This window comes from Barbus barbus (assembly GCF_936440315.1).
Source record: "Barbus barbus genome assembly, chromosome: 48".
NCBI lineage: Eukaryota > Metazoa > Chordata > Actinopteri > Cypriniformes > Cyprinidae > Barbus > Barbus barbus.
The window spans coordinates 6,837,017-6,858,913 of NC_136726.1; the positions used below are offsets into that span (position 1 = coordinate 6,837,017).

At 35.8% G+C, this 21,897-nt stretch overlaps 2 protein-coding genes and 1 pseudogene across 3 annotated transcripts; 2 read left to right on the plus strand and 1 right to left on the minus strand.

Annotated features, from left to right (window-relative positions):
• The first annotated feature begins 6,368 nt into the window (after positions 1-6,368).
• Positions 6,369-10,212, plus strand: LOC306866810 (ferritin light chain, oocyte isoform). Its single transcript, XM_079412175.1, has 3 exons — positions 6,369-6,772; positions 7,858-8,004; positions 9,180-10,212. Exons 1-3 carry the CDS (start codon positions 6,605-6,607, stop codon positions 9,471-9,473), a joined length of 609 nt encoding a protein of 202 aa, XP_079268301.1. The 5' UTR covers positions 6,369-6,604; the 3' UTR covers positions 9,474-10,212.
• Positions 10,213-11,513: 1,301 nt separating this feature from the next.
• LOC306866496 (myoblast determination protein 1 homolog) lies at positions 11,514-13,478 on the plus strand. The gene is made up of 3 exons (XM_079411737.1): positions 11,514-12,211; positions 12,495-12,564; positions 12,732-13,478. The coding sequence occupies exons 1-3, from the start codon at positions 11,705-11,707 to the stop codon at positions 12,950-12,952; spliced, it is 798 nt and encodes a 265-aa protein (XP_079267863.1). The 5' UTR covers positions 11,514-11,704; the 3' UTR covers positions 12,953-13,478.
• Positions 13,479-15,107: 1,629 nt separating this feature from the next.
• LOC306866310 (troponin T, fast skeletal muscle isoforms-like) lies at positions 15,108-21,293 on the minus strand (annotated as a pseudogene). The gene is made up of 12 exons (XR_013786112.1): positions 21,214-21,293; positions 20,044-20,083; positions 19,898-19,911; positions 18,426-18,444; positions 18,300-18,345; positions 18,083-18,199; positions 17,906-17,983; positions 17,004-17,117; positions 16,803-16,915; positions 16,636-16,726; positions 16,470-16,510; positions 15,108-15,144 (listed from the first exon to the last, which is right to left on the minus strand). The product of XR_013786112.1 is annotated as a troponin T, fast skeletal muscle isoforms-like (transcript).
• Positions 21,294-21,897: the final 604 nt, after the last annotated feature.

A 21,897-nucleotide genomic window follows, 5' to 3' on the forward strand; every position in this document is an offset into this window, starting at 1 on the left:
ATATATATATAATCAGCTTAAATAAAAATACAACACTTATATTTACATGGTTACAAATAAATACTGAATGATCACAACTGGAAGATAATTGACATCACAAGACAAATAATTTAGCTCCACAACCGTTCATTAAAGGGTGCGTGAATCTTCTGCTCGGACAGAAAATGATATCCCTTTGGGTTAAGCAGCTAAGCCTCTGCTGCATTTGGGTAACATGAAGGGGGAGACGTCTAGCCAGTATGAGCCACCCTAGACTATCAATAAGTAAAGACAATACTGCTGGTTTTAACAAGACCAGACACTGCAGCTATAGAGGCCTCGTCCATTTAAGCCTACAGAGCTGAAGTTAGGCAAGACAAACAGCGACTATGACTCCTGGATGTCATATTCATAAATCTGTTTTTGGACCTATAATCCCTGTAATTATGCAACACGGTCGAGCCCACATGTCCAGCAGAAGCCTCTGTCCACTCATTGTCCATTGTGTAATCCATTGGTAATGTAATCTAGCGCTGGGCCTGTCCAAACACAGAGTGAGCGTTGTTGTAAAAATGTCTCGTCAGGGCAGTTCACAATCTTTACAGCTCAAAGCAGGTGTGGGAAGCACTCATCCCATCACCAGCAAGCACCAGAGCAGCTTTTGTATAATTTCTATAATAAGCACTGAGAATACACAGCATAGAGCAAACATAAGCAAAACTGAATTTTAGGATAAATGTCACTAAAAATATCAAGAATTATAGCACAAAGAAAGTGAACCCCCAATTCTTCAATTTTTGACATGCATTTGTAAAGAAAAGTCTTTACAAATAAAGGTATTATTTATTAAAGGTACTTCTTTAAATAAATAAACAATGAAATGTAATGAGAATCTAATAATCACCATTAAGAATAATAAAAAGATAAGTAATATATGACTTTTTAACAAAATTACTACTTTTATTTAGTAAGAAATTTTAAATTGATCAAAGTAAAGACATTTATAATCTTATAAGATTATATTTCTATTCTAATTCTAATTATGCCCTAACATTCTAATTCTATTTTATTTGTTCTATTTCAAATAAATTATTTTGAACTTTGTATTAATAAAACAGTCCTGAAAAAGTGTATAAATTCCCAAAAATTGCCATTACAGAAATAAATTACATTTTAAAATAGAAAACAAAAAGTCAGTAATATTTCACAGTATTACTGTTTTTATTGAAATATTTCAGTTTTAATAATACGTCATAAGAGACTTTCATAAGAGAGGTTTGTGTGTGTGTATATATATATATATATATATATATATATATACACACACACTTTTTTAATCAAAAGACTAAAACCTACAACAAATGATAAAAATGTCAAAGAATGATCTATGTTTTGTTTTTTATATCAAGTCAGACATTGTTGTCACTGAATTTATACAAGTGTATTAAGAGCAGTCAAAATAAACTATTTTTGAAGAATGTTTGGAGAATATTTCAGGTGAGACGAGAAACAAAACCAGGAACAAGACTGAAAGTCTTGAATGTTTTTGGACAGCTGCACTGAGAAACTCACAGACTAAGACAAAACATGGACAAAAGGCAGGTGGTATCCTTGAAGGAGGTCTACAGCAAGCTGCCCAATTGTATGACAGCTCTGTTGCATCGTTATTTCAGGGCACACAACACATACCCACCACGATGTACAAGAGCCACAGGCTGTGACCTAAAATGTGGGTCACGCTCGCAACCTCAATTCCGAATTCAAACAGAAATTAAGCCTGATCCGGGTCTGTTTCCCCAGAGTGTGAGTGTGTAATTTGTTACACTTAAGTTCAGCTCAGGTCATTGTATATGTGTCTGAGAGGTGCAGAGGTCAAGTCAAGAGTGCAGGTCCTGTTGACCCAATGCTGGACGTACGCTGAGTGTTCCCCTTACTTCCATTCAGACCCAACAGGCCCCCGGAGATCTCCCAGTCCCTCGTGTCAGTCATCCGCACTGAGGGTGCAATGACACGGGCCACTGATGAAACAAGAGATGGGTCCACCAGGGAAGAGGGCAGGGGGGACACAGCGAAGACCACAAAAGACAACCAAATCACTTGGTTTGAGTGGAAAAGGAGCATGTTATCACATATACATGCATGACTTTTTGGCAACATTATATGCCGGTGGTTGTGCAAAGTATTAAAGAGTGACCAGACCTGTCTATACAAATATGTCTTTCATGCAAATCACTTTACATACGAGTCAAATTTAGTTTTTTACAAATAGCCAAAGAGACACGATTTCTCTAAATTCATCAATCTATTGTTATCAGAGAAGACTGCTGTTTGCTTGCTTTTAGACAATTTTGAAGAAAAAATAAAAAACAAATCTGACATTGGCAGCTAATAAGAAGAAAGTTAAAGTGGCAAAAAAAACTACTGATTGGATGGCCAATGATTTTAATAGAAGAATGAATAAAGGCTGATAACTATAACAATAACTAAGTTGTAATTACCATTCTAATATATATATATAGATAGATAGATAGTGCCCTCCACTAATATTGGCACCCTTGATAAATAGGAGCAAAGGCAGCTGTGAAAATAAATCTGCATTGTTTATCTTTTTGATCTTTCACTCAAAACATTCACAAAATTTAGAAAAACAATTGAAAGTGGGGAGAAAATCTCATGATGAAATAATTCATCTCCAATGAATGTTGGCCATAATTATTGACACCCCTAGAAATTCTTATGAGTAAAACATCTAGTAAAATAAAGTATATTCCCATTCATATTTAAATTTTTTTAGCACACCAGGGTGACTACACTCTTAAAAAATAAAGGTGCTTCACGATGCCATAGAAGAAACTTTTTGTCTAAATGGTTGCATAAAGAACCTTTAACATCTGAAGAACCTTTCTGTTTCACAAAAGGTTCTTTGTGGTGAAAGAACGTTCTTCGGATTATAAAAAGCTAAGCAAGAGATGAGATTCTGCAGTTGAAGATTGTTGAGCATCACAAAAGAGAAAGTGGCTGTAAGAAAAGAGTTAAAGCATTGAAAATCCCCATTTCCACCATCAGAGTAATAAATAAGAGGTTCCAATCAACTAAAGATCTTACAAATCTGCCTGGAAGAGGACGTGTGTCTATATCGTCCTAATGCACGGTGAGGAGGAGAGTTTGAGTGGCCAAAGACTTCCCAAGGATCACATCTGGAGAATTGTAGAGATTAGTTGAGTCTTGGGGTCAGAAACCTAACAAATATATATCAAACATCCCCTACATCACCACATGTTGTTCGGGAGGGTTTCAAGGAAAATTCACCTCACTCATCCAAAAACAAACTCCAGCATATTCAGTTTTCAGACACAACTGGAACTTCAAATGGCACTGGCTTCTATGGTCAGATGAAACTAAAAAAAGAGCTTTTGGACAGCAAACCCACCAGATGAGTTTAGTACAAACAGGTATAAAAAAGTACCCCATGTCCACGGTTAAAAATACTGCTGTATTTTTAATGTTGTGGGCCTATTTTTCTGCCAGAGGTCCTGAACATTCTATCAAATACCAACAGATAAAAAATCAAAACCTGACTGCCTCTGTTATAAATCTTATAATGGGCCATGTTTGGATCTTCCACCAGGACAACAATCCAAAACAAACATCAAAATAAACACAAAAATGGGTCACTGAGCACAAAATGAATATTTTACCATGGCTGTCCATGTCCTCTGACCTGAACCCTACAGAAAATGAGTGCGGTGAACTGAAGAGAAGTAGTACTAACATGGAGCTGTGAATCTGAAGGATCTGAAGAGATTCTGTATGAAGAAAATTGTCTCTGGTCTCTTGTCAGGTTTTCTCCAAACTCTTCAGGCATTATAGGAGAAAACTCAGAGCTGTTACCCTGGGAAAAGGACATTGCAATAATTGGGTGTCAATAATTGTGGCCAACATAAACTAGAGAAAGCATTTATTTCCCAAAGAGATTTTCCCCCCACTTTCAATTGTTTTACTTCAATGATAGGTTGGAATTTTGTGAATTTTTTTAATGAAAGATAAAAAGGATAACCAATGCAGATTTATTTTCACAGCCGCCTCATATTTACCAAGGGTGCCAACATTAGTGGAGGGCACTATATATATATATATATATAATGATTAATCATGATTAATCTCATCCAAAATAAAAGTCTTTGTTTACATAATATATGTGTGTGTACTGTGTATATTTATTATGCATATATAAATACATTCACATGCATATATATATATATTTCAGAAAATATTTATATATTAAATATATTTATATATGATATAAATTATATGAATATAAATATAAACAACAACTTTTATTTTGGATGTGATTAATCGCAATTAATCGTTTGACATATATTGTGTGTGTGTGTGTGTGTGTGTGTGTGTGTGTGTGTATACACTCACCGGCCACTTTATTAGGTACACCTGTTCAATTGCTTGGTAACACAAATTGCTAATCAGCCAATCACATGGCAGCAACTCAGTGCATTTAGGCATCTAGATGTGGTGAAGACGACTTGATGAAATTCGAACCGAGCATCAGAATAAAGGGGGAAGAAACGGGATTTAAGTGACTTTGAACGTGGAATGGTTGTTGGTGCCAGATGGACTGGTCTGAGTATTTCAAAAACTTCTGGTCTACTGGGATTTTCACACACAACCATCTCTAGGGTTTACAGAGAATGGTCTGAAAAAGAGAAAATATCCAGTGAGCGGCAGTTGTAAGGACGAAAATGCCTTTTTGATGTCAGAGGTCATGCTCAAGCTCGTTAAAATTGGATGGACAATGATTGGCTGTAAAAAAAAAATTCATTCATCAGCTCATAATGAAGAATCATTCTGAAAGTGATTCCAATGATATTGTTCCTCTGTGTTGTTCATTATATCTGTGATGTGGTCTTCACTATTCGAATATACAGTGCCCTCCATAAGTATTGGAACAGTAAAGACAAAATTGCTCTGTAGGCTGTGGAGTCAAGACATTTGCAAATATTATTAAAAGATGAATATGAGACAAAACTACAGAATGTCACATTTTATTATTAGCCGTTTCAACACATAGATGTTTGATCAAATAAAAAGAACAGTGCTTTTAGAGTTCATCCCACTCATTGATGTGAGCATAAGTATTGGGACAGTTGAACATAAGGCAGATATAATATATTAAAAGCTATTATTTAGTCGCAGATCCCTTGCACACAATCACAGCAGTGAGTCTGTGACCCAAAGACATCACCAGACTCTTGGTCTCATCCTTTGAAATGCTTTTCCCAGCCTTTAATGCAGCCAATTCCAATTGTTGCTTGTTTTGGGGAGTTTCTGCCTTTACTCTCCTCTTCAGCTGGTGATATTCATGTTCAATCAGATTTAAATCTGGAGATTGACTTGGGCAATCTAAGACTTTCCATTTCTTTGCCCTTATAAATTCCTTGACTGAACTGGCAGGGTGTTTTGGGTCATTGTCCCGATGGTATATGAAGCACTTCCCAATGAATCTGGTGGCATTTTCTTGAATATTGGTAGGCAAGATGGTTTTGTACCCTTCCTGGTCAGAGGTTTGCATCTTGCTGTGTAGCATCTGTAATTCTGTGTCAAAGTCTCCTGAGGACAGTAAATTGTCAGAGCATCATTGTTATACAGACACGTCTTTTAGGGTTCATTTTCACAGCTTTTATGATTTGTCTGTCATCAACTACTGTTGTTTTCTCAGCCGATCAGGTCGTTGTTGGTTGCTGGTGTCGCTGGTGGTTTCCAAACTCTTGATTTATCCATGCCCTTTGTTTTTGCAAGAGCTCTAACTGACTTCCTCTTTTCTTTTAGCATCCAAATTGCTTGCTTTTCTCTCAAAGCCAGCTCCCTCGTCTTCATCCTGGTTTGTGTGTGTCATCATCGAATGCAAGATTCAGAATACAGAAGTAATGGATATAACTGATACGACACATTCCCTGCTTTTAATATCTGAAGAATTAATGCAACAGGACACAGCTGATCACTTAGAAAGACCTGTGAGGCAACTGCTCCAATACTTATGCTCACATCAGATAGAGGGATGAAACACACACACACACACACACACACACACACATATATATATATTTAATGCTCTAAACAATGTAAAGACATTCAAAAAAATGTTTTCTTTTTTCTCGGGTCTCAGGAGGTTAAGCCATCTTCTTCACAAGTGCAGCTAAGACCAACAAACTTGTTTAGACTGTTCAGCAGGGAAACTGTCATAAAATAATAATATAATAATTCAATCCAGTCATTCTAGATAATTTAGTATCATTATCGTATCAATATACAGTATCAGCAAACTCGAGTAAAACTATAGTTGCCTATATATTCGCAGGGCAGGTTGCCCACTTATGTATCCACCCACATAAAACCGGATGAACTTGACAGAATGAACGGGAAACGTTAGCAAGTTTCGTCCTACCGCAGCAGCCGTCGACTCTGACTTTTAGTTCATCACTATTTCATCATTAGTTCATTTATTGCTTCACAAGACGGAAATACGTATACTGAGTCCACATGCGAAAGGCGTGAAATCACCGAGGACAGTATTGACCTTCAGGCTATTGATGCCCGTTACAGCGTAAACATGTCGGAACCGAGAGTAAAGCGAATAAAAACTTGCCTTCCTCTCTGTAAAACACACATATCTTCTGCTGGGAGTCTGGCGAGGCAAAACTTCCCGACTGTTGTGGAGGAAAGTCTGTGTGGAGTTTCCACTTTGCTTATGGAGGTCTCTTACAGACTGGAAGCGCTGGTAAGAACTTTACTTTAAAACATGATGCGAAGTTATATCAGTGTAGCAGAACTGCTTTAATATGCCGCTTTCATTTATAAAGATGTATGCCAAACTGCGTTGTGTGGGAAGGTTTAGTTGTCTATCATGGGTTGTTGTCATCCATGGTAACCCCCACCCAGCCCGAGCCAACCAAAGACGCCCTATAGGCTATATAAAAACACTGTTTTATTAAAACTTCATCGGGTAAATAAGAGAGAGATGATAAGCACGAGTAATCTTTTAAAAATTTACTTTTAAAAATGTCAACCAAATTCATGTTGGTTTATAGAGTTTTGAAAAACGTTTTTTACCATGTTCAACAAAATATTGATATAATGACACAATATCAAATGGAATATCCAAAGTTGGCCAACTAAAACACTTTGTTGCATCATACTGGAATGAAACAGATGAATCGTTTTTGTTTGCTTAAAAAAAAATCAACATTTTCATTTTTTTTTTTTTTACAAAGAATAGATCATGAATATAAAAAAACTTACTGATCTCAACACAGTCAAGGGGGGTCTAAAGTGGTCCTTGCTGTTAGTTCTTGTCACATGGCAACAAAATGTTTTCTTATCACATGACCTGAGACTTTTTTGAAATATTATTAACAATATCAAAGTATTTTTCCACTTCTTTTGCCAAATGTCAGTGTAATTGTAACAGATTTATTGTTTATTTATAAAGCACATTTAAAAACAACCAAGACTGAACAGTGCTGTACAATATAACATTTTAAGGTAATAATAATAATAATAATAATAATAATAACTAGAGAAAAACACATTTAAAAGTGAAACTTAAGCTGAAATTAAAATAATAATAATAATAGGCCTTTAGAGCAGGCTGAAATAGGAGCTAATGTGATTATTATTATTATTACTATTATTATTATGTTTGAAATAAATAGAAAGCAAAAACAAAAAACAACAACAACACACACACACACATCCTGACCCATTTTCTTCTCTTACAGGAAACGGTACAGGAAACTGGTTAGCAAAATAACTTTTGACTTAGTTTTGTTCTACATCAGATCTGTCTTCCGTTTTGTGTTTCAGGCCAAAATCTTTGAGCAGAGTGATTTGGCTTTACCCAGAGTGTCTGCGTATTTTCATCTGGAATCAGTGAAGGAACTAGAGCGGGCAGAGGCAATGCTGCAGTATCTGTCCCAGCGCGGAGGAAAATACTGCAGTAAGAACATCCAGGTAACTCACCCATCTAACCAGTTAACCAGAGCACCACCACAAGACTTGGCCAAAGTGCCCTGTATTTTTTCTTAAAAGAAATAGCAGCTAGATATAGAATAAAGAAGGCATCTCATTCATTTAAACTCATGTTTACTCAATAGGCTTATGATCATAACACTTTTTTTTCTTTTGACTCTTGTCTGTATGGAGCAGCAGCAGCTTTAAGGGGGATGGAGGGCAGAGAGAACGAGAGCAATGGGGGTAAACCAGCAGGGGGTTTTGCAGAGTTTTCTCCTTTAATGCCTGTTAGGGTATACGTTTCCCCTGAGTTCCGGAAAATTGGCGAGATTAATGTGAAGGCGGAAGGACAGTGCATTAATTGTGGTTCCAGATGGATTCCATGGCACTCGCACTGCTGTCACTTTACACTGCGTCCTCTCCTTTCTCTTCTTTCTATTTTTTTTTACTTTCCAGCCTTCCCTGATTTTATGACTCGTGTAAAATTGATCCAGACCGGGACTGGTGAGGGTCCATCAGCAGCGATTTTGAACACCTTGTTATCCGCTCATCCGTGCTGGGTGATGGTTGGACACACTTGGAAACAACTGTGTGCTGTCTTAGTTAATTGTAGCTCAATTCAAATTTGACCTATACATGGACTGATCCATTTAGATGTTTTTTAAGTTGTTTAATAAAGCTTTTGCAGCATTCTTTTGTAGCATTTTATTATTTACTTGATGGTAATTTGTTTTAGTGATTCAAGTTAAACTTTTTTTTTTTTTATTATTATATGCCCAACATTAATATAAAGGTACATTTCAAAGTGCTTTTTTGTAAAAGTTTTAAAGAATTGTGTTTACTTTAAATTTTTTTTCATGGACACTTTTATTTGTCACTGGCCCAAATGTAACTTGCAGTGATTCTACTATGATGAATCCCTAACCAATTAGACACAAAATTTAGTTTAGAAAATCATGTGTAACTTCAACAGCACTCAAGGCCAAGCTATATCAGCCCAGTCCCAAATGGCACACTTGACACAGACTTTCTCACATGTGGGGACTCACGGGCTTCCCTCACATGCATCTGTAGGGGCTATTAGATTTCAGAAGGGTGCTGGAACGCTGCATTCACCAATCAGCATCCAGAACCGATTAATTTTATATTTAACCTATAATATGTAACATTTACAGAGGCCATGCACTGAGGAGGTGTGTGCCATCCTTCCTGCTCTGGAGATCATGCTTAACCAGTGGAAGGAGGAGATGAGCGTCATGCTGGAGCTGAATCAGCTGGCACATGAGTACGGAGATCCACACACCGCCAGCATAATCAAGAGTCAGTTCATTCAGCCCCTCGTCCCAAAGGTCAAACTCGTCGGTGACCTCTTGACCAGCGCTCGCAGAGTGGGCTGCACCGGTGACAGCAAGGGTGGCTTTGGCGAGTACCTCATTGACCGGCTACAAGAAACGCTGACGACCGTTTAGACTTCCTCTTTGTTAATCATTTAGGAACCATGTTTGCACTGTAAAATGTGATTATTCAACATAATAAATAAAACAAAGATTATTATTAATTTTTATTTCATCTTAATTTTTCAATTATTTCATTTCAACTTAATAATTTTGTGTTTAATTCAATGTGTTACTTGCCATTTCAACTTAATAATAAGTAAATCCTACACCTAATTTTTTGAGTGTGTGTCTTTGGCCCTTAAACAGAATACATTTTACATATGTCTGAGACAGATAACATATTGGTCCAAAAGGGAAAATAAAGTGCATAAACGCACTCACAATAGTGCCAGTTTTTTATGTAACAAGTCTCTCCAGATGTAGATATTTTAATGTCATTCCATTAAAATCAATGTATTCTTCAGTGACAGTAATCCGAATAAGAGTTTAAACTTCATTGTTGCAACTCTCTCTCTCTCATTTTATTTTATTATTATTATTTTGTGCTTCACAATTATATATGGAACACTCCATTGACCTGCTTATCCGGTGTGTGAGAAATTTATTTGCATTTCTTTTCAAAAAAATCTACTTTTGAACAGTAAATATTTTACATTTGCATGTCTTTGTTTGGTGAGCATTATTTCAAATGAAAATGACAATTGTATTTTTTTGGAAAATTAAGTATTTTAGAATATTTTACCTTGTCTTCTATGTTTTGACTTTTGAATGTTATCCGGCACTGTTTTTAATAAACACAATTTATATGCGTACATGTGTATTTTTTTCTTTATAGTATAAAAAGTTCTGGTAAAAGAAATACAGTAAAATATGATTGTGTCACACAATTGTCAATGAGTTTAACATAAAACATATACACATAAAATCTTAGAAAAACAGTTTACAATAGGCTATTAAATCCAGCAGTCTGTATTCAGGCAAAACGTACTAAGAGGAGAGACAGAGGAACTCTCTCTCTCTCTCTCTCTCTCTCTCTCTCACACACACACACACACATACACATTTAGGGCTTTTCAAACAGAAAAAAAAGTAGTTTTTAACTCTCATCTGGCTCTTTAGCGCCCCCTATTGTTGGACTTGTGCGTCTAGCATAAGTAAACTTTGCAACATCATACATAAATCATGAAATAAATTAACTTTACCTTGTAGATCTTTCTGTAATAAATAAAGTGCACCTTGGAAAAAGCATTTGTAATCTGTTGTGCGTGCGTGTGTGTGTGTGTGTGTGTGTGTGTGTGTGTGTGTGTAAGTGTGTGCTTTATTTGATTTTTTAAAGCATGTGTAATACATAAGAGTATTAACATATAAGTGTATCAGTGCTCCAGTGTTTCATTAAACAACTGATACAAACTAAACATGATTCAGAGTAGGTCTATATAGGCCTATATATATATATATATATATATATATTTATTTATTTTTTTACAAACATGGTAAGCATCCATAATATTCGATATATTTACACATGTGCATGTATTTCAATGCATTTTAACGATATTTTGAGTTATTTATCACTCGCGTTCATTTTTCGATTAAGCATAAAAACATCTTTATGCATGGATCACTGGAAACCAAAACAAAATGTTAACAGCTTTTTTTCTGTTCTGTTCTGTTAGGGTAGCCTATATTGTTTGTCGACTTATCGAATGCAATAGTAGGCTACAAACATATATACTTAGTAGGCAACAAATGATAGTTGAAAGATTCCCTTAGAAAAGATAAAAGGGAAGTCTTCCTCGAATGATTCCTGGGAAAATTCAGGAATTTGTAATTAATTGTAAGCTAAAAATCTGTGACTTGATGACAAATAAACAAATGAAAGCGATACTCAATACACATACGAACCAACGGAGTAATAGCAACTTTTACCATTATTTATAAATTAATTCATCATTTTAACATTCTTATGGCCCCGGCATTAGCTGAAGTGTCAGGCCGTCAAAACCACGCCCTCTTTCTAAACGCACGTTCATTGGTCAATCTGTCTTCTGCAGGACACGCCCCCGATCGGCTGTGTTGTTTATAAACAGGCCCTGAGCTCTCACCAGCAGCAAGTACCTGAAGGGTACAATCAAAGAAACCTTTCCAGGAGCTGCGATTTTTTATTAAAGATTGTCTTGAGCAACACGTTTCAGGATCGGAAGGAATTTGGCTTAATATTCCTAAATCCTTAAAAACGTTACCACTTGGGAAGCATTCAAGTATAGGCCTATCCATTTGTTTTTTTACCTTAACACATAAAGATGGAGTTGTCGGATATTCCCTTCCCCATCCCGTCAGCTGATGATTTCTACGACGACCCTTGCTTCAACACAAACGACATGCACTTCTTTGAAGACCTGGACCCCAGGCTCGTCCACGTGAGCCTGCTCAAGCCCGACGAGCATCACCTCGAGGACGAGCACGTGAGGGCGCCCAGCGGGCATCATCAGGCCGGCAGGTGCCTGCTGTGGGCATGCAAAGCCTGCAAGAGAAAAACCACCAACGCTGACCGCCGCAAAGCCGCCACCATGAGGGAGAGGAGAAGACTGGGCAAAGTCAACGACGCTTTCGAGACCCTCAAGAGATGCACGTCCACCAACCCCAACCAGAGGCTGCCCAAAGTGGAGATTCTGAGAAACGCCATTAGTTACATCGAGTCTCTGCAGGCGCTGCTCAGGAGTCAAGAGGAGAACTACTATCCCGTTCTGGAACATTACAGTGGAGACTCCGATGCCTCCAGCCCGAGATCCAACTGCTCTGATGGCATGGTGAGACGTTCAGTTTATATGCTGTAGAGATGAGTATCGTAATTATATTATTTAGTTTAGTTTAGCATACTATATTTCTTTCGTTCGTTCATTCAATAATGGTTTAAAATGGTTTTAAACTTTAAAACTTGGTTTACTTGGGCAAAGTAGCATTTTATCGAATGATAATGTCACATTAAAAAAAATAATTTAAGCTAAATAGTGTTTTAAGCATTCGCCTATTTAAAATTACTAAAATATGCCTTGATTTAAATGTCTTTAATTTTCTTTTTGTATTTTCTAGATGGATTTCATGGGTCCTACATGTCAGTCGAGAAGACGGAACAGCTCTTACTATAACGACACGCCAAATAGTAGGTCATGCGTCGAAAACTGTCATTGTAGCACACTAAATAAATAGCTAAACGAACATTGAGTGACTCAAAGTTAAAATTATTTTACAAAATTATACAAATATTTGCGTTAAAGTTAAAATCGCAGTTGAGTTGAAATTTAAAATCTGCTGTGTATGTTTTTACAGCTGACGCGCGGAATACTAAAAGCTCAGTGGTGTCCAGTTTGGATTGTCTGTCCAGCATAGTGGAGCGAATCTCCACAGAGACCCCCGCGTGCCCCGTGCCGTCGGTCCCGGAGGGTTCTCCGCAGGAGGGGTCTGTCCTGAGTGAGACCGGGGCCCCCGCACCGTCCCCGACCAACTGCCCTCAACAGCAGGCTCAGGATCCCATCTATCAAGTGCTTTAAAGATTCGCAACATTGCAAAACAAATTGAAAAGGACAAATCTGAGAACCATTCAACAGAAAAACCCCGGCAAATCCGATCTTAACGACTAAAGAGAGACTATTTCGATCCACTGCTGGAAACTATAGGAACGAATGATCTCTTTCTTTATTGCATTGCTGTGGAAAATTAATTCCATTATGAAAATGGCTCAGCAGAAGTGAGTTTCTTAACTACCCTTATTTATATTATTCTATCCACGTGAAAATGTGACCATATTTTTTTTTCCCCTTTCCCCCTTTGTGAATATATTTTCTGTCACCATCACTTTTTATTTCCTAATTATTTACGAGAGAATCGTAATCCAGATACGGACCACTTTTGTATATGTGTAAATAAGATCTGTTTTGTTAAAGCGACGAAAACGAACAAACATATTGTATTTAATGATGCCTGTTTGAAACACTAGCTTGTCGTGTCTTGTGTTAAACTTTATATTTATACTTACGAGTGAATGTCGGATTAATAAAAATATAACTATTTATACTCAAATATTGGGATGGAATGTTTTGATTTATTCCATGAATTAATGACACAATGGATTATTAGTTTAAAAGTGAAGGTGGTTGTTATTAAAAATTCATCATAAAACTAATTCAATAGCCTACAAAAAGTTATCATAACAAATTACCAATTTAATCTATAAAATAATTTAGATGTTTACATTTTGTCCATTGCCAACGAACTCTGGCAACTTACAGTTGATGAAACAATGTTTTTCTCGAAGCTTCCCCAAATTATTTGGTTCTAGTCTAGTGGACCATCTCAATCAAAATAGCTAAAAGCAAATAGCCGTTTATGAAAACGCTGGCTTCACATTAATCGTGATTCGATAACACTGGAAACAGTATAGGTCCATAATCTATAAACTTCATTCATGTAGCTACATTTAGCTAATTATGAACGCATCCAAATGATTTAGGCTATAATGAAAAGCTTCCAGTTTAATCTCTGTGATAATGAAAACTAGTGATACATTTAAAAAATAATAATAATAAATGTACATCGGATATGATCATCTTTTTTCATTTTATTGTAGGGCCCATTTATTTATTTTTTTTGCTAAAAAAAGAAGCTGTGTACTGAACGTCATACGCCATTAATAAATCGCATAGTATTAATATATTTGCATAATGTTAACGTTTTATTTTTTAGCCAACTGATCATCAAAACTGTGCATTATCTGTTGCAACCCGTGCCGCATGCTCAATGTGCAGTTTGTAAAGATTTTTCATAAATTCATGCATTCAGAAGAAGAAATTCATATGGCAGATCTGGGAACTTTCTGCCACATTTATTAAAAAAATAAATAAAAGAGAAAAGTTATATGTGACTGTCGGTTACCACATAGCCTAATATTTTCGACTGGTTAAAAACGAAAACACTAAAACACAGTCTACGGATTAATGGTTTAAATAACTTATGTGAAGTTCACAATTTTGTTTAAATGCTTGTATTAATTCTTGCATAAAAAAAGAAATTTGAGCTAGAAAATTGGAATTGTTGGGACTATTGTCGACGGCGGATGAATATCTGGATACGCGCGCGTGTAGGTCGAGTTTTCACTTAAATGGCAAGTTATTTGGTATCCTTCCGCCTGTCACCGGCGAGACAGGAGTTGAAAGCGATCAAATTAGCAAAAGATATGGTAAGAATGTAATTTTGTCTCACGAGTTTCATCACTTACGATGTTTAAATCTTGTGATTATAGGCAGTGTTACAATATTTCGGAGCAGTGTATTTTAACGTTTATCCTTATGCAATAAAAACCGCGAATTTAACGCGAGTTATCAGAGTTATAAAGCTTTTTTTTTAGATGCGGTATTAATGCAACTTAATTTATTTTGAACTTGGACATGTTTATCCACTGGCGAACTTAAACAAAACGGTCCTGCATGACAATATCTAAAAACAACTATTTTATTGATGTTTCAATAGGAACTACTGACAAAGGCTTTAAGTCACACTTTATTTACATGACATAAAAAGGAACTAAATACAGTCCAAGACGAGGAAGAGTTGGTTGATCAACAACTACGGAGTCCTGTGTGGTCAGCACAGATCGAGGGGTGTATCTTGATCTTCATTGTGGTGGTCTTGGCCTGCAGGACGATGCACTTACTTTCTGCGACGAGAGGCGGCGCCCTTCTTGCTGCTGCAATGCAGGAATCCAACAAGACAACAGGTGAGCAAATTATCTATCTATCTATCTATCTATCTATCTATCTATCTATCTATCTATCTATCTATCTATCTATCTATCTATCTATCTATCTATCTATCTATCTATCTATCTATCTATCTATCTATCTATCTATCTATCTATCTATCTGTCTATCGTCCGTTCATTATCTATCTATCTATCTATCTATCTATCTATCTATCTATCTATCTATCTATCTATCTATCTGTTTGTTTATTGTATTTGTTTGTGTGTGAAATTTAAAAAATATATATATTTTTACATTTCACACCACAGCATACAATGTTCAAACCAGGCCTTACGTACTATCACAGTATCATAATGCTATGTTTTTTTTTTTTTGGCAGCTCTAATCAAAGATGAATCCAAAATAACAAAAAATGAACCAAAACCAGCTTATCTCTCTGCCAGACAGACAACTGCTCAAATACTAATAAAAGAGTAAAAACATTAGTTTTTGTCTCAGCATTATTGTTGGAGCAAGGTGTACATTCCTACTGTCCCTTTATCAATAGTTAGAGTATATAGAGTCATATATTGTATTTGTAATATGTAATTCTATTACAAGTATATTTTTATTACTATTTTTCATTTGTATTATTTTTCACTATTTATACTTTACGTTTCTTATTACCGCATCTCCCCACCCCTTATACCTTATACCCCCTTATACCATTGTAAGTGAATTATACTAAGAATTATTATTAATGAAAAATAATAATAATATATATTTTTTTATATTATTATTACAGGGCCTATGCACTGCAAAAAAAAAATATTTTCTTGTAGTAAATAAAACAAAGCTCACTGGAGCAAGTTTTACTATTTGTTTTTGTTTTGTTGTTGTTTTTTTAATTAATGTTTCATGCAGCGCGTTTGTGAAATTTACTGGCAGTTTCTGGGTGAAGATTGTTTCTACACCAGATTTGGTGATTTCCAATAAGAAAGAAAGAATGAGAGATAAGAAAAATGTGAGTTCCAGTTCAAGTACACTGTCCCCACCGTCCTATTTCTTGACAAAACACCAGTTATTTTCTATAATATTCACTGGTTTTGAACTGCATATTGATAATTTAATAATCATTTTATTGAATCCTAAAATGTATTGGAAATGTCTCCTTGGAACTTCCAAATCTATTTCTGTTACTGTTCTCAGAAAGTGAGTGCAGTGTTCTTTGCTTATGACGTTTTCACCATCACAACACACACGTCAGGCAGCCACATGAAGGCCATGCACAGCAGATGGCGCTATAACATTCATGAAACCTGCAACTTACAATTTGCTGAGCTCCTCCACTCTCATGCGCAGTGTAGTAACCTGAGGAATGCCAGAGATTTATCTGTGATCTCTAAATTAGCTTCAAAGAATCAAATACTGGTTGTGACAGTGGCATGTATAGGTACATAAATGTTTCTCGTCCTCTTGTCTATTCTTTCTCTCACCTCATACTTCTGTCTCTTCAACCTCTCCATGTGCTCAAATTTCTCAGCCTCCAGGGTCTTAATCCATTCAAACAGCTCCTGTGCTTTGTCCCTGAAGTCCACAAGACATAAGTAAGCAAGACTAGACTGTTTACATGGCCACTTCAATAGTTTGGAGCATAACTCGCCTCAGTTTGTCCTCGTTGAGATGGTCGACGTTGAGTGGTTTGCGTCTCTCAGCCAGGATCTTTTTCTTCTTCTCTCTCTCTGTTTGTTTCTTGCCACCTTTCTTGGCATCGGCCTGAAGGACAACAGTATGTCGGGTTTCAGTCACAGTTATTTCAATTCATACTCTTCAGTTGATTTTAAATGTTTGAAGTAGAGCTGACCTTCTGCAGATGGCTGCTGTAGTTGGAGCCCATACCAGACAGAGCTGACTTCTTCTTGGCGTCATCCTCTGCCTTCCTCTTGGCATCTTCCTCTTCTTTCCTTCGCCTCTCCTCCTATAGGAGTTATCAAAGTCAGTGTTTTCATAAAATATGGACACTTTCTAAATTTTGTCAGCTGTTCTGTAGTTTCATCATAGTCCTCAACCTATCCTGTTAAATCATCATATAAATTATCATACTGTACATTATTACAACTGGGAAAGCTCAAAAGCTTCTCTCAGATGCTAAAACTGTGAAATTCCTAATATTAATTCCAATTAATGTTGTTTTTTCTATTAAACCAACAAAAAAAGACTGAAGTGTCACACAAAAGTTGCATAAGTTAATTTATTCAGCAACCACAACTGAAAGCAATATAATCGAGATCCATGCATCACCAAAGTCCATGTTCATCAGGAACTTTACCGAAACAAATGTCTGTGTGCTCATGTTTGCCTGGTTGCTAAGAGAAAGTAAAAAAATAAAATAAAATAAAAAACTAAGAATAATATTTTTTCTGTGTGCTCATGGTTGCCAGGTTGCTAAGATACAGCAGAACACTGGGCGGAAATGTGTCCTTTTAAGAGACTAGCTCTAATTGTTGACATCTGGCAACCCCAAGTACTTAAAAATGATTTTTCTTCTCTTTTTGGTTGAAGAGAATATACATTTTGGTAAAGTTTTTATGTTTAAACTACATCTTGTGTAGTTCTACATCTAGTCACAGTTTGTGTTTAATGATGCTGTGTCATATGAAGTATTCATTGTGGTAAAAAATGGGGGGGAAAGTCATCAACGAACATGTATTTATTTATTATTTTTGGAAATGAATGAACTAGATTCGCAGGGTCAGTGATACACACCTCACGTCTGACCTGGCGCTCCTTATCCTTTTCAGCTCGGACCCTCTGCTGCTCTGCCCTCTCAGTTCTGCGCTTCTCCTGTTCGGAGACAGAAAGCAAAATTTTTATTTACGACTTCTTATTCTGAAGAAGATCAGGTTAGGCTAACAGTTTATTTCTTGAGGGACGTTTCTTTACCATTCTTTCCTTGAGGGCCATCAGTTCCTGCTCCTCTTTCTTCCTTTGCTCGAAGTGATCATCGATGAGGCTCTGCAGCTCAAGAGTATCCTTGTTGTGACGTTTCTTCTGAATGTCCTGCATTGAGACACGTGAGAAACAATGTTGTCATCCCATTGACGAATACATACATGGCTATTTGTATTTTAAAGACTCCCAAAGATACATTAACTCTTACATCAAAGTCCACTTTCTCACCATCTGGGATCTTGGGTGCTGATGGCCTGTAGTTAAAGAATTAAAATGTCTTAAAATCTTAAAAAAATAGTTTGCTGTAATGTGCAAATTCCTACAGGCTACTTACTTGAACTTTGGCTTCTCTTCTGTATTAGGAGTAAGAGGAGACAAGTACATGTTATTGTGTTATTGGGAAATCCACACATACAGTTAATGGTAATACAGTTAACAATACAAAGCAATATTCAAACATTGGCATAGCACTGCCACATAATTAGTATTTTGTGCCCACAATATTAGAAGGAATGAAAATTTGATTATATAAAGATAGATTGCTCTTTCATTTTGAAATTAAAAAGTTAAAATTAAGTGGATTTTTATATGTAATTAAATTTTTTAATATAATTATAATGTAGATAATTAATTAAAAATAATAAATAATAATTTAAAATAAAATATAATTATAATAATAACATATATATATATATATATATATATATATATTATTAATATAAAAAATATATTTAATTTAAACATTAAAATATTGAAAATTTTCAATGAGCATGAACATCTTAACATATACTTAAATTGTTCCCCCTCCCCTGTCCCTGTCATGGTCTATGTTCTTCTTCTGACATTTAAAAAGCAGCTTGTCCTTGAAATGAGTTGTTCAGCTTTCAATACAAGCCATGCAAAGCAAACGCGAACCATGGATCACTGCATGGTTGGTATCATTTGAAACTCTTTCACCCATTTCATTACTTAGCCTAGTCTGATTATTGGACTATGGTTAGCTTGTGTATATTTTTGGATTATAGGCAGTCTTGCTCCATTATGCCACCCTTGACTAGAATGGACCGCATAATAGATGTTGTCCACTAGGAGGAGACACATCTGTCCCTTCAACAAAGTAAAGTGGAATACATCTGTAATCAACATACCTTCCCCTTCAATGACAGCAAGCATTAAACAAGAACAGAAAGCAAGAACAGAATGGATGTTATGAGCAACTATAATAATAAGGGACCGAATCTGCCAACAACGGCATTTTTTGCCAACAAAAACATTTAAAAAAAGAAATACCTGCCTTGTTTGTTTTATTGTATTTATTTATACATTTATTTCACATAAATCTATTTGCGCATTATTCTATACATTGTCTGTATCTATACATGTCTGTAAGATAATGTTATTCACATTGTCTGATGTATGCACTACAGATTCAGTGTAAATAAGACAAAAAAAAACATTTTATAACCCTTATTGTGCAATAAAATCAATTAAATAGAATGGAGAACAGGATGTTGTGTATTTGTAGGCATATACAGAAGTAGAAGTTCTTTCTAAGAGATGAAATCTGCATTCATACAATAATAATTTAAATTGTTTAATCACCAGTGCATCAGTATCATGGATGGCACGATTATTACATTTAAGTCTACACAATATCCCGTTTTGATTGCCTACTATCAGCATTTTCTTTAAAGAACAATGACCATAGGGAGAAATGTTGAACCGATACAGCACAAATATTTATATTGTTTAGAACTGAAAAACAAATGAGATTTTACAAGAAAACATTGAACAAACTGTACTCACCCTCAAAATGCTCGCTGTAAAAAAAATAAACAGAAGCCAGATTATGCTTGGTTAGTGTACGTCATACAAATTCAGTTCAGTATTCATAGAAAAGCATGTTTTGAAGTTCAGTTGGACTACAAAATGACAAACTTTATGATACTTACACGTCCTCTGTGTCTGACATGGTGATAGTGGACTTTGAGACTAAAAGAAAATGAAAGAATGATGCACAAATCAGAACCTCAAGGCAAGACTGCAAAGAGTCTAATGAACACAGTATTAGTGATTCATAAAACTGTCATGAAACTATCTTTCCTTTTCCCCTGTTGACCCCTTAATGCTGAACTAATCGGCTTTTTGCCAAATTAAATACACAAGATAGTCAGTGATGACTAAGAATGCAGGGTGCACATACTTCAGGTATGTTGACATATATCAGAATATGTTTTACATTTTAAGGCAACCATTACATTTTTGTTTATAGTAGTCTGCTATGTTTTTCCCTTTTCAGTTTCTCACAAGATGTGTGAACTCATTTTAGCTAAGCATTGACTGAATTGTATTATTAGCTAATCTATAAACTAGCTGACACATGATAAATGAGAAGTCCCCTTGCTCATACTCAGATTTATGTGAGATTTTATGAATTCAGATTAAATCAGATTTTGTTTTCCACTTTGCCTGTTGATCATTTCAACGTTCCTGAGAAGGCCATGAATCCAAAGACATCTTTAGTGGATAAAGTGTTGTTTCCCAATTTTACAAGTAATATTTCTTTTATATATTGCAGGACTCTGATTTAGTAAAGAATCAATACAAAATACTACACAATCAGAAATAATTAAAGGGTTGATTATTTAAAATATAAAAACAATCAATTGTTAACTTCTGAATAACAGGCAGGAGCTAAATGTAAGCAATCACTACAAACATCTCGGGTCAAAAAGAATTTGACTTTGACAAGACAGCTGCACTTAAAAGGCCCAAACATTGTTCAGGATCCAGTTTCCAAGTTCCAGCTCAACTTTTTTGGTCTATATTTGGACATAGAAAATTTAGATAATATAGATTGAATAGATTTACATTTAATTTGTCTGAATGACAATGTAACTGTATTATATATAAAAATTTATGGAGTCAATAACTGACCAAGCTTTTGATGCAACTAAATGCATTAGGCTATATGAACTCCACAAGTTTGTGTAAAAACCCGTTGAGTTCACACATTCATTGTCACAAACTGTCTTAGTGTAAACTCGCACAAAACTACACACAATATTTCCCACTCTCATAATTTCCTCACCCGCTGCACTTGTGCCCTTTTTCACTCTTACCTCAGAAAAGCTGAAAGAAGTGAATTCCCTGCTGCCAGAGACTGGTTGTAAAGTTCAGCAAACATGCAGGCATGAAAAAGTCTTTCTGTTATAGTGACACTTGATCTGTGAAAATCTCCCATTGGTGGAGAAGGGTTAAGAAGGGAAGGTCCAGATCTTGGCCCAGGCACTGAATAAGGAGATGGACGAGGGTTTGAGGAAATGTAACAGAGGTGTAAGTTTGGAGGAGTGGGCCAAGACACTGTTGCTATATTTGCTGTGGTACTACGTAAGCACAATTAACACATTTTCTGAATGGGATGTATGCGAGTGTTATCCGCTTGCCTTTTGGTGTTATTTTCAAAATAATGCATAGATGCCTCAGACAAGGTTTTGGGGTGTTCCCCAGGGCTCTCTCCCAAGTCCGCATATGTTGTGTTAGGAACTCCTCCGTGATATGAAACTGTGAAATGATATGAGTTGTACTCCAGCTTACTCCCTCTGGCGTAAGTGTTTCCTACAGATACTGTTTCCTTTTTTCATTGTAAATGTATAGAGGTCACTAATATGGCAATACATTTCTGCAATTGAATTTAAATGCCATTCAATAATTAGAAGTGACTAAGTAACTTTATTTTACATTTCTATTTTACATTCATTCAACGTTCATTGAAGTACAAATTGTAGTGATTCCAGCCTGTCAGT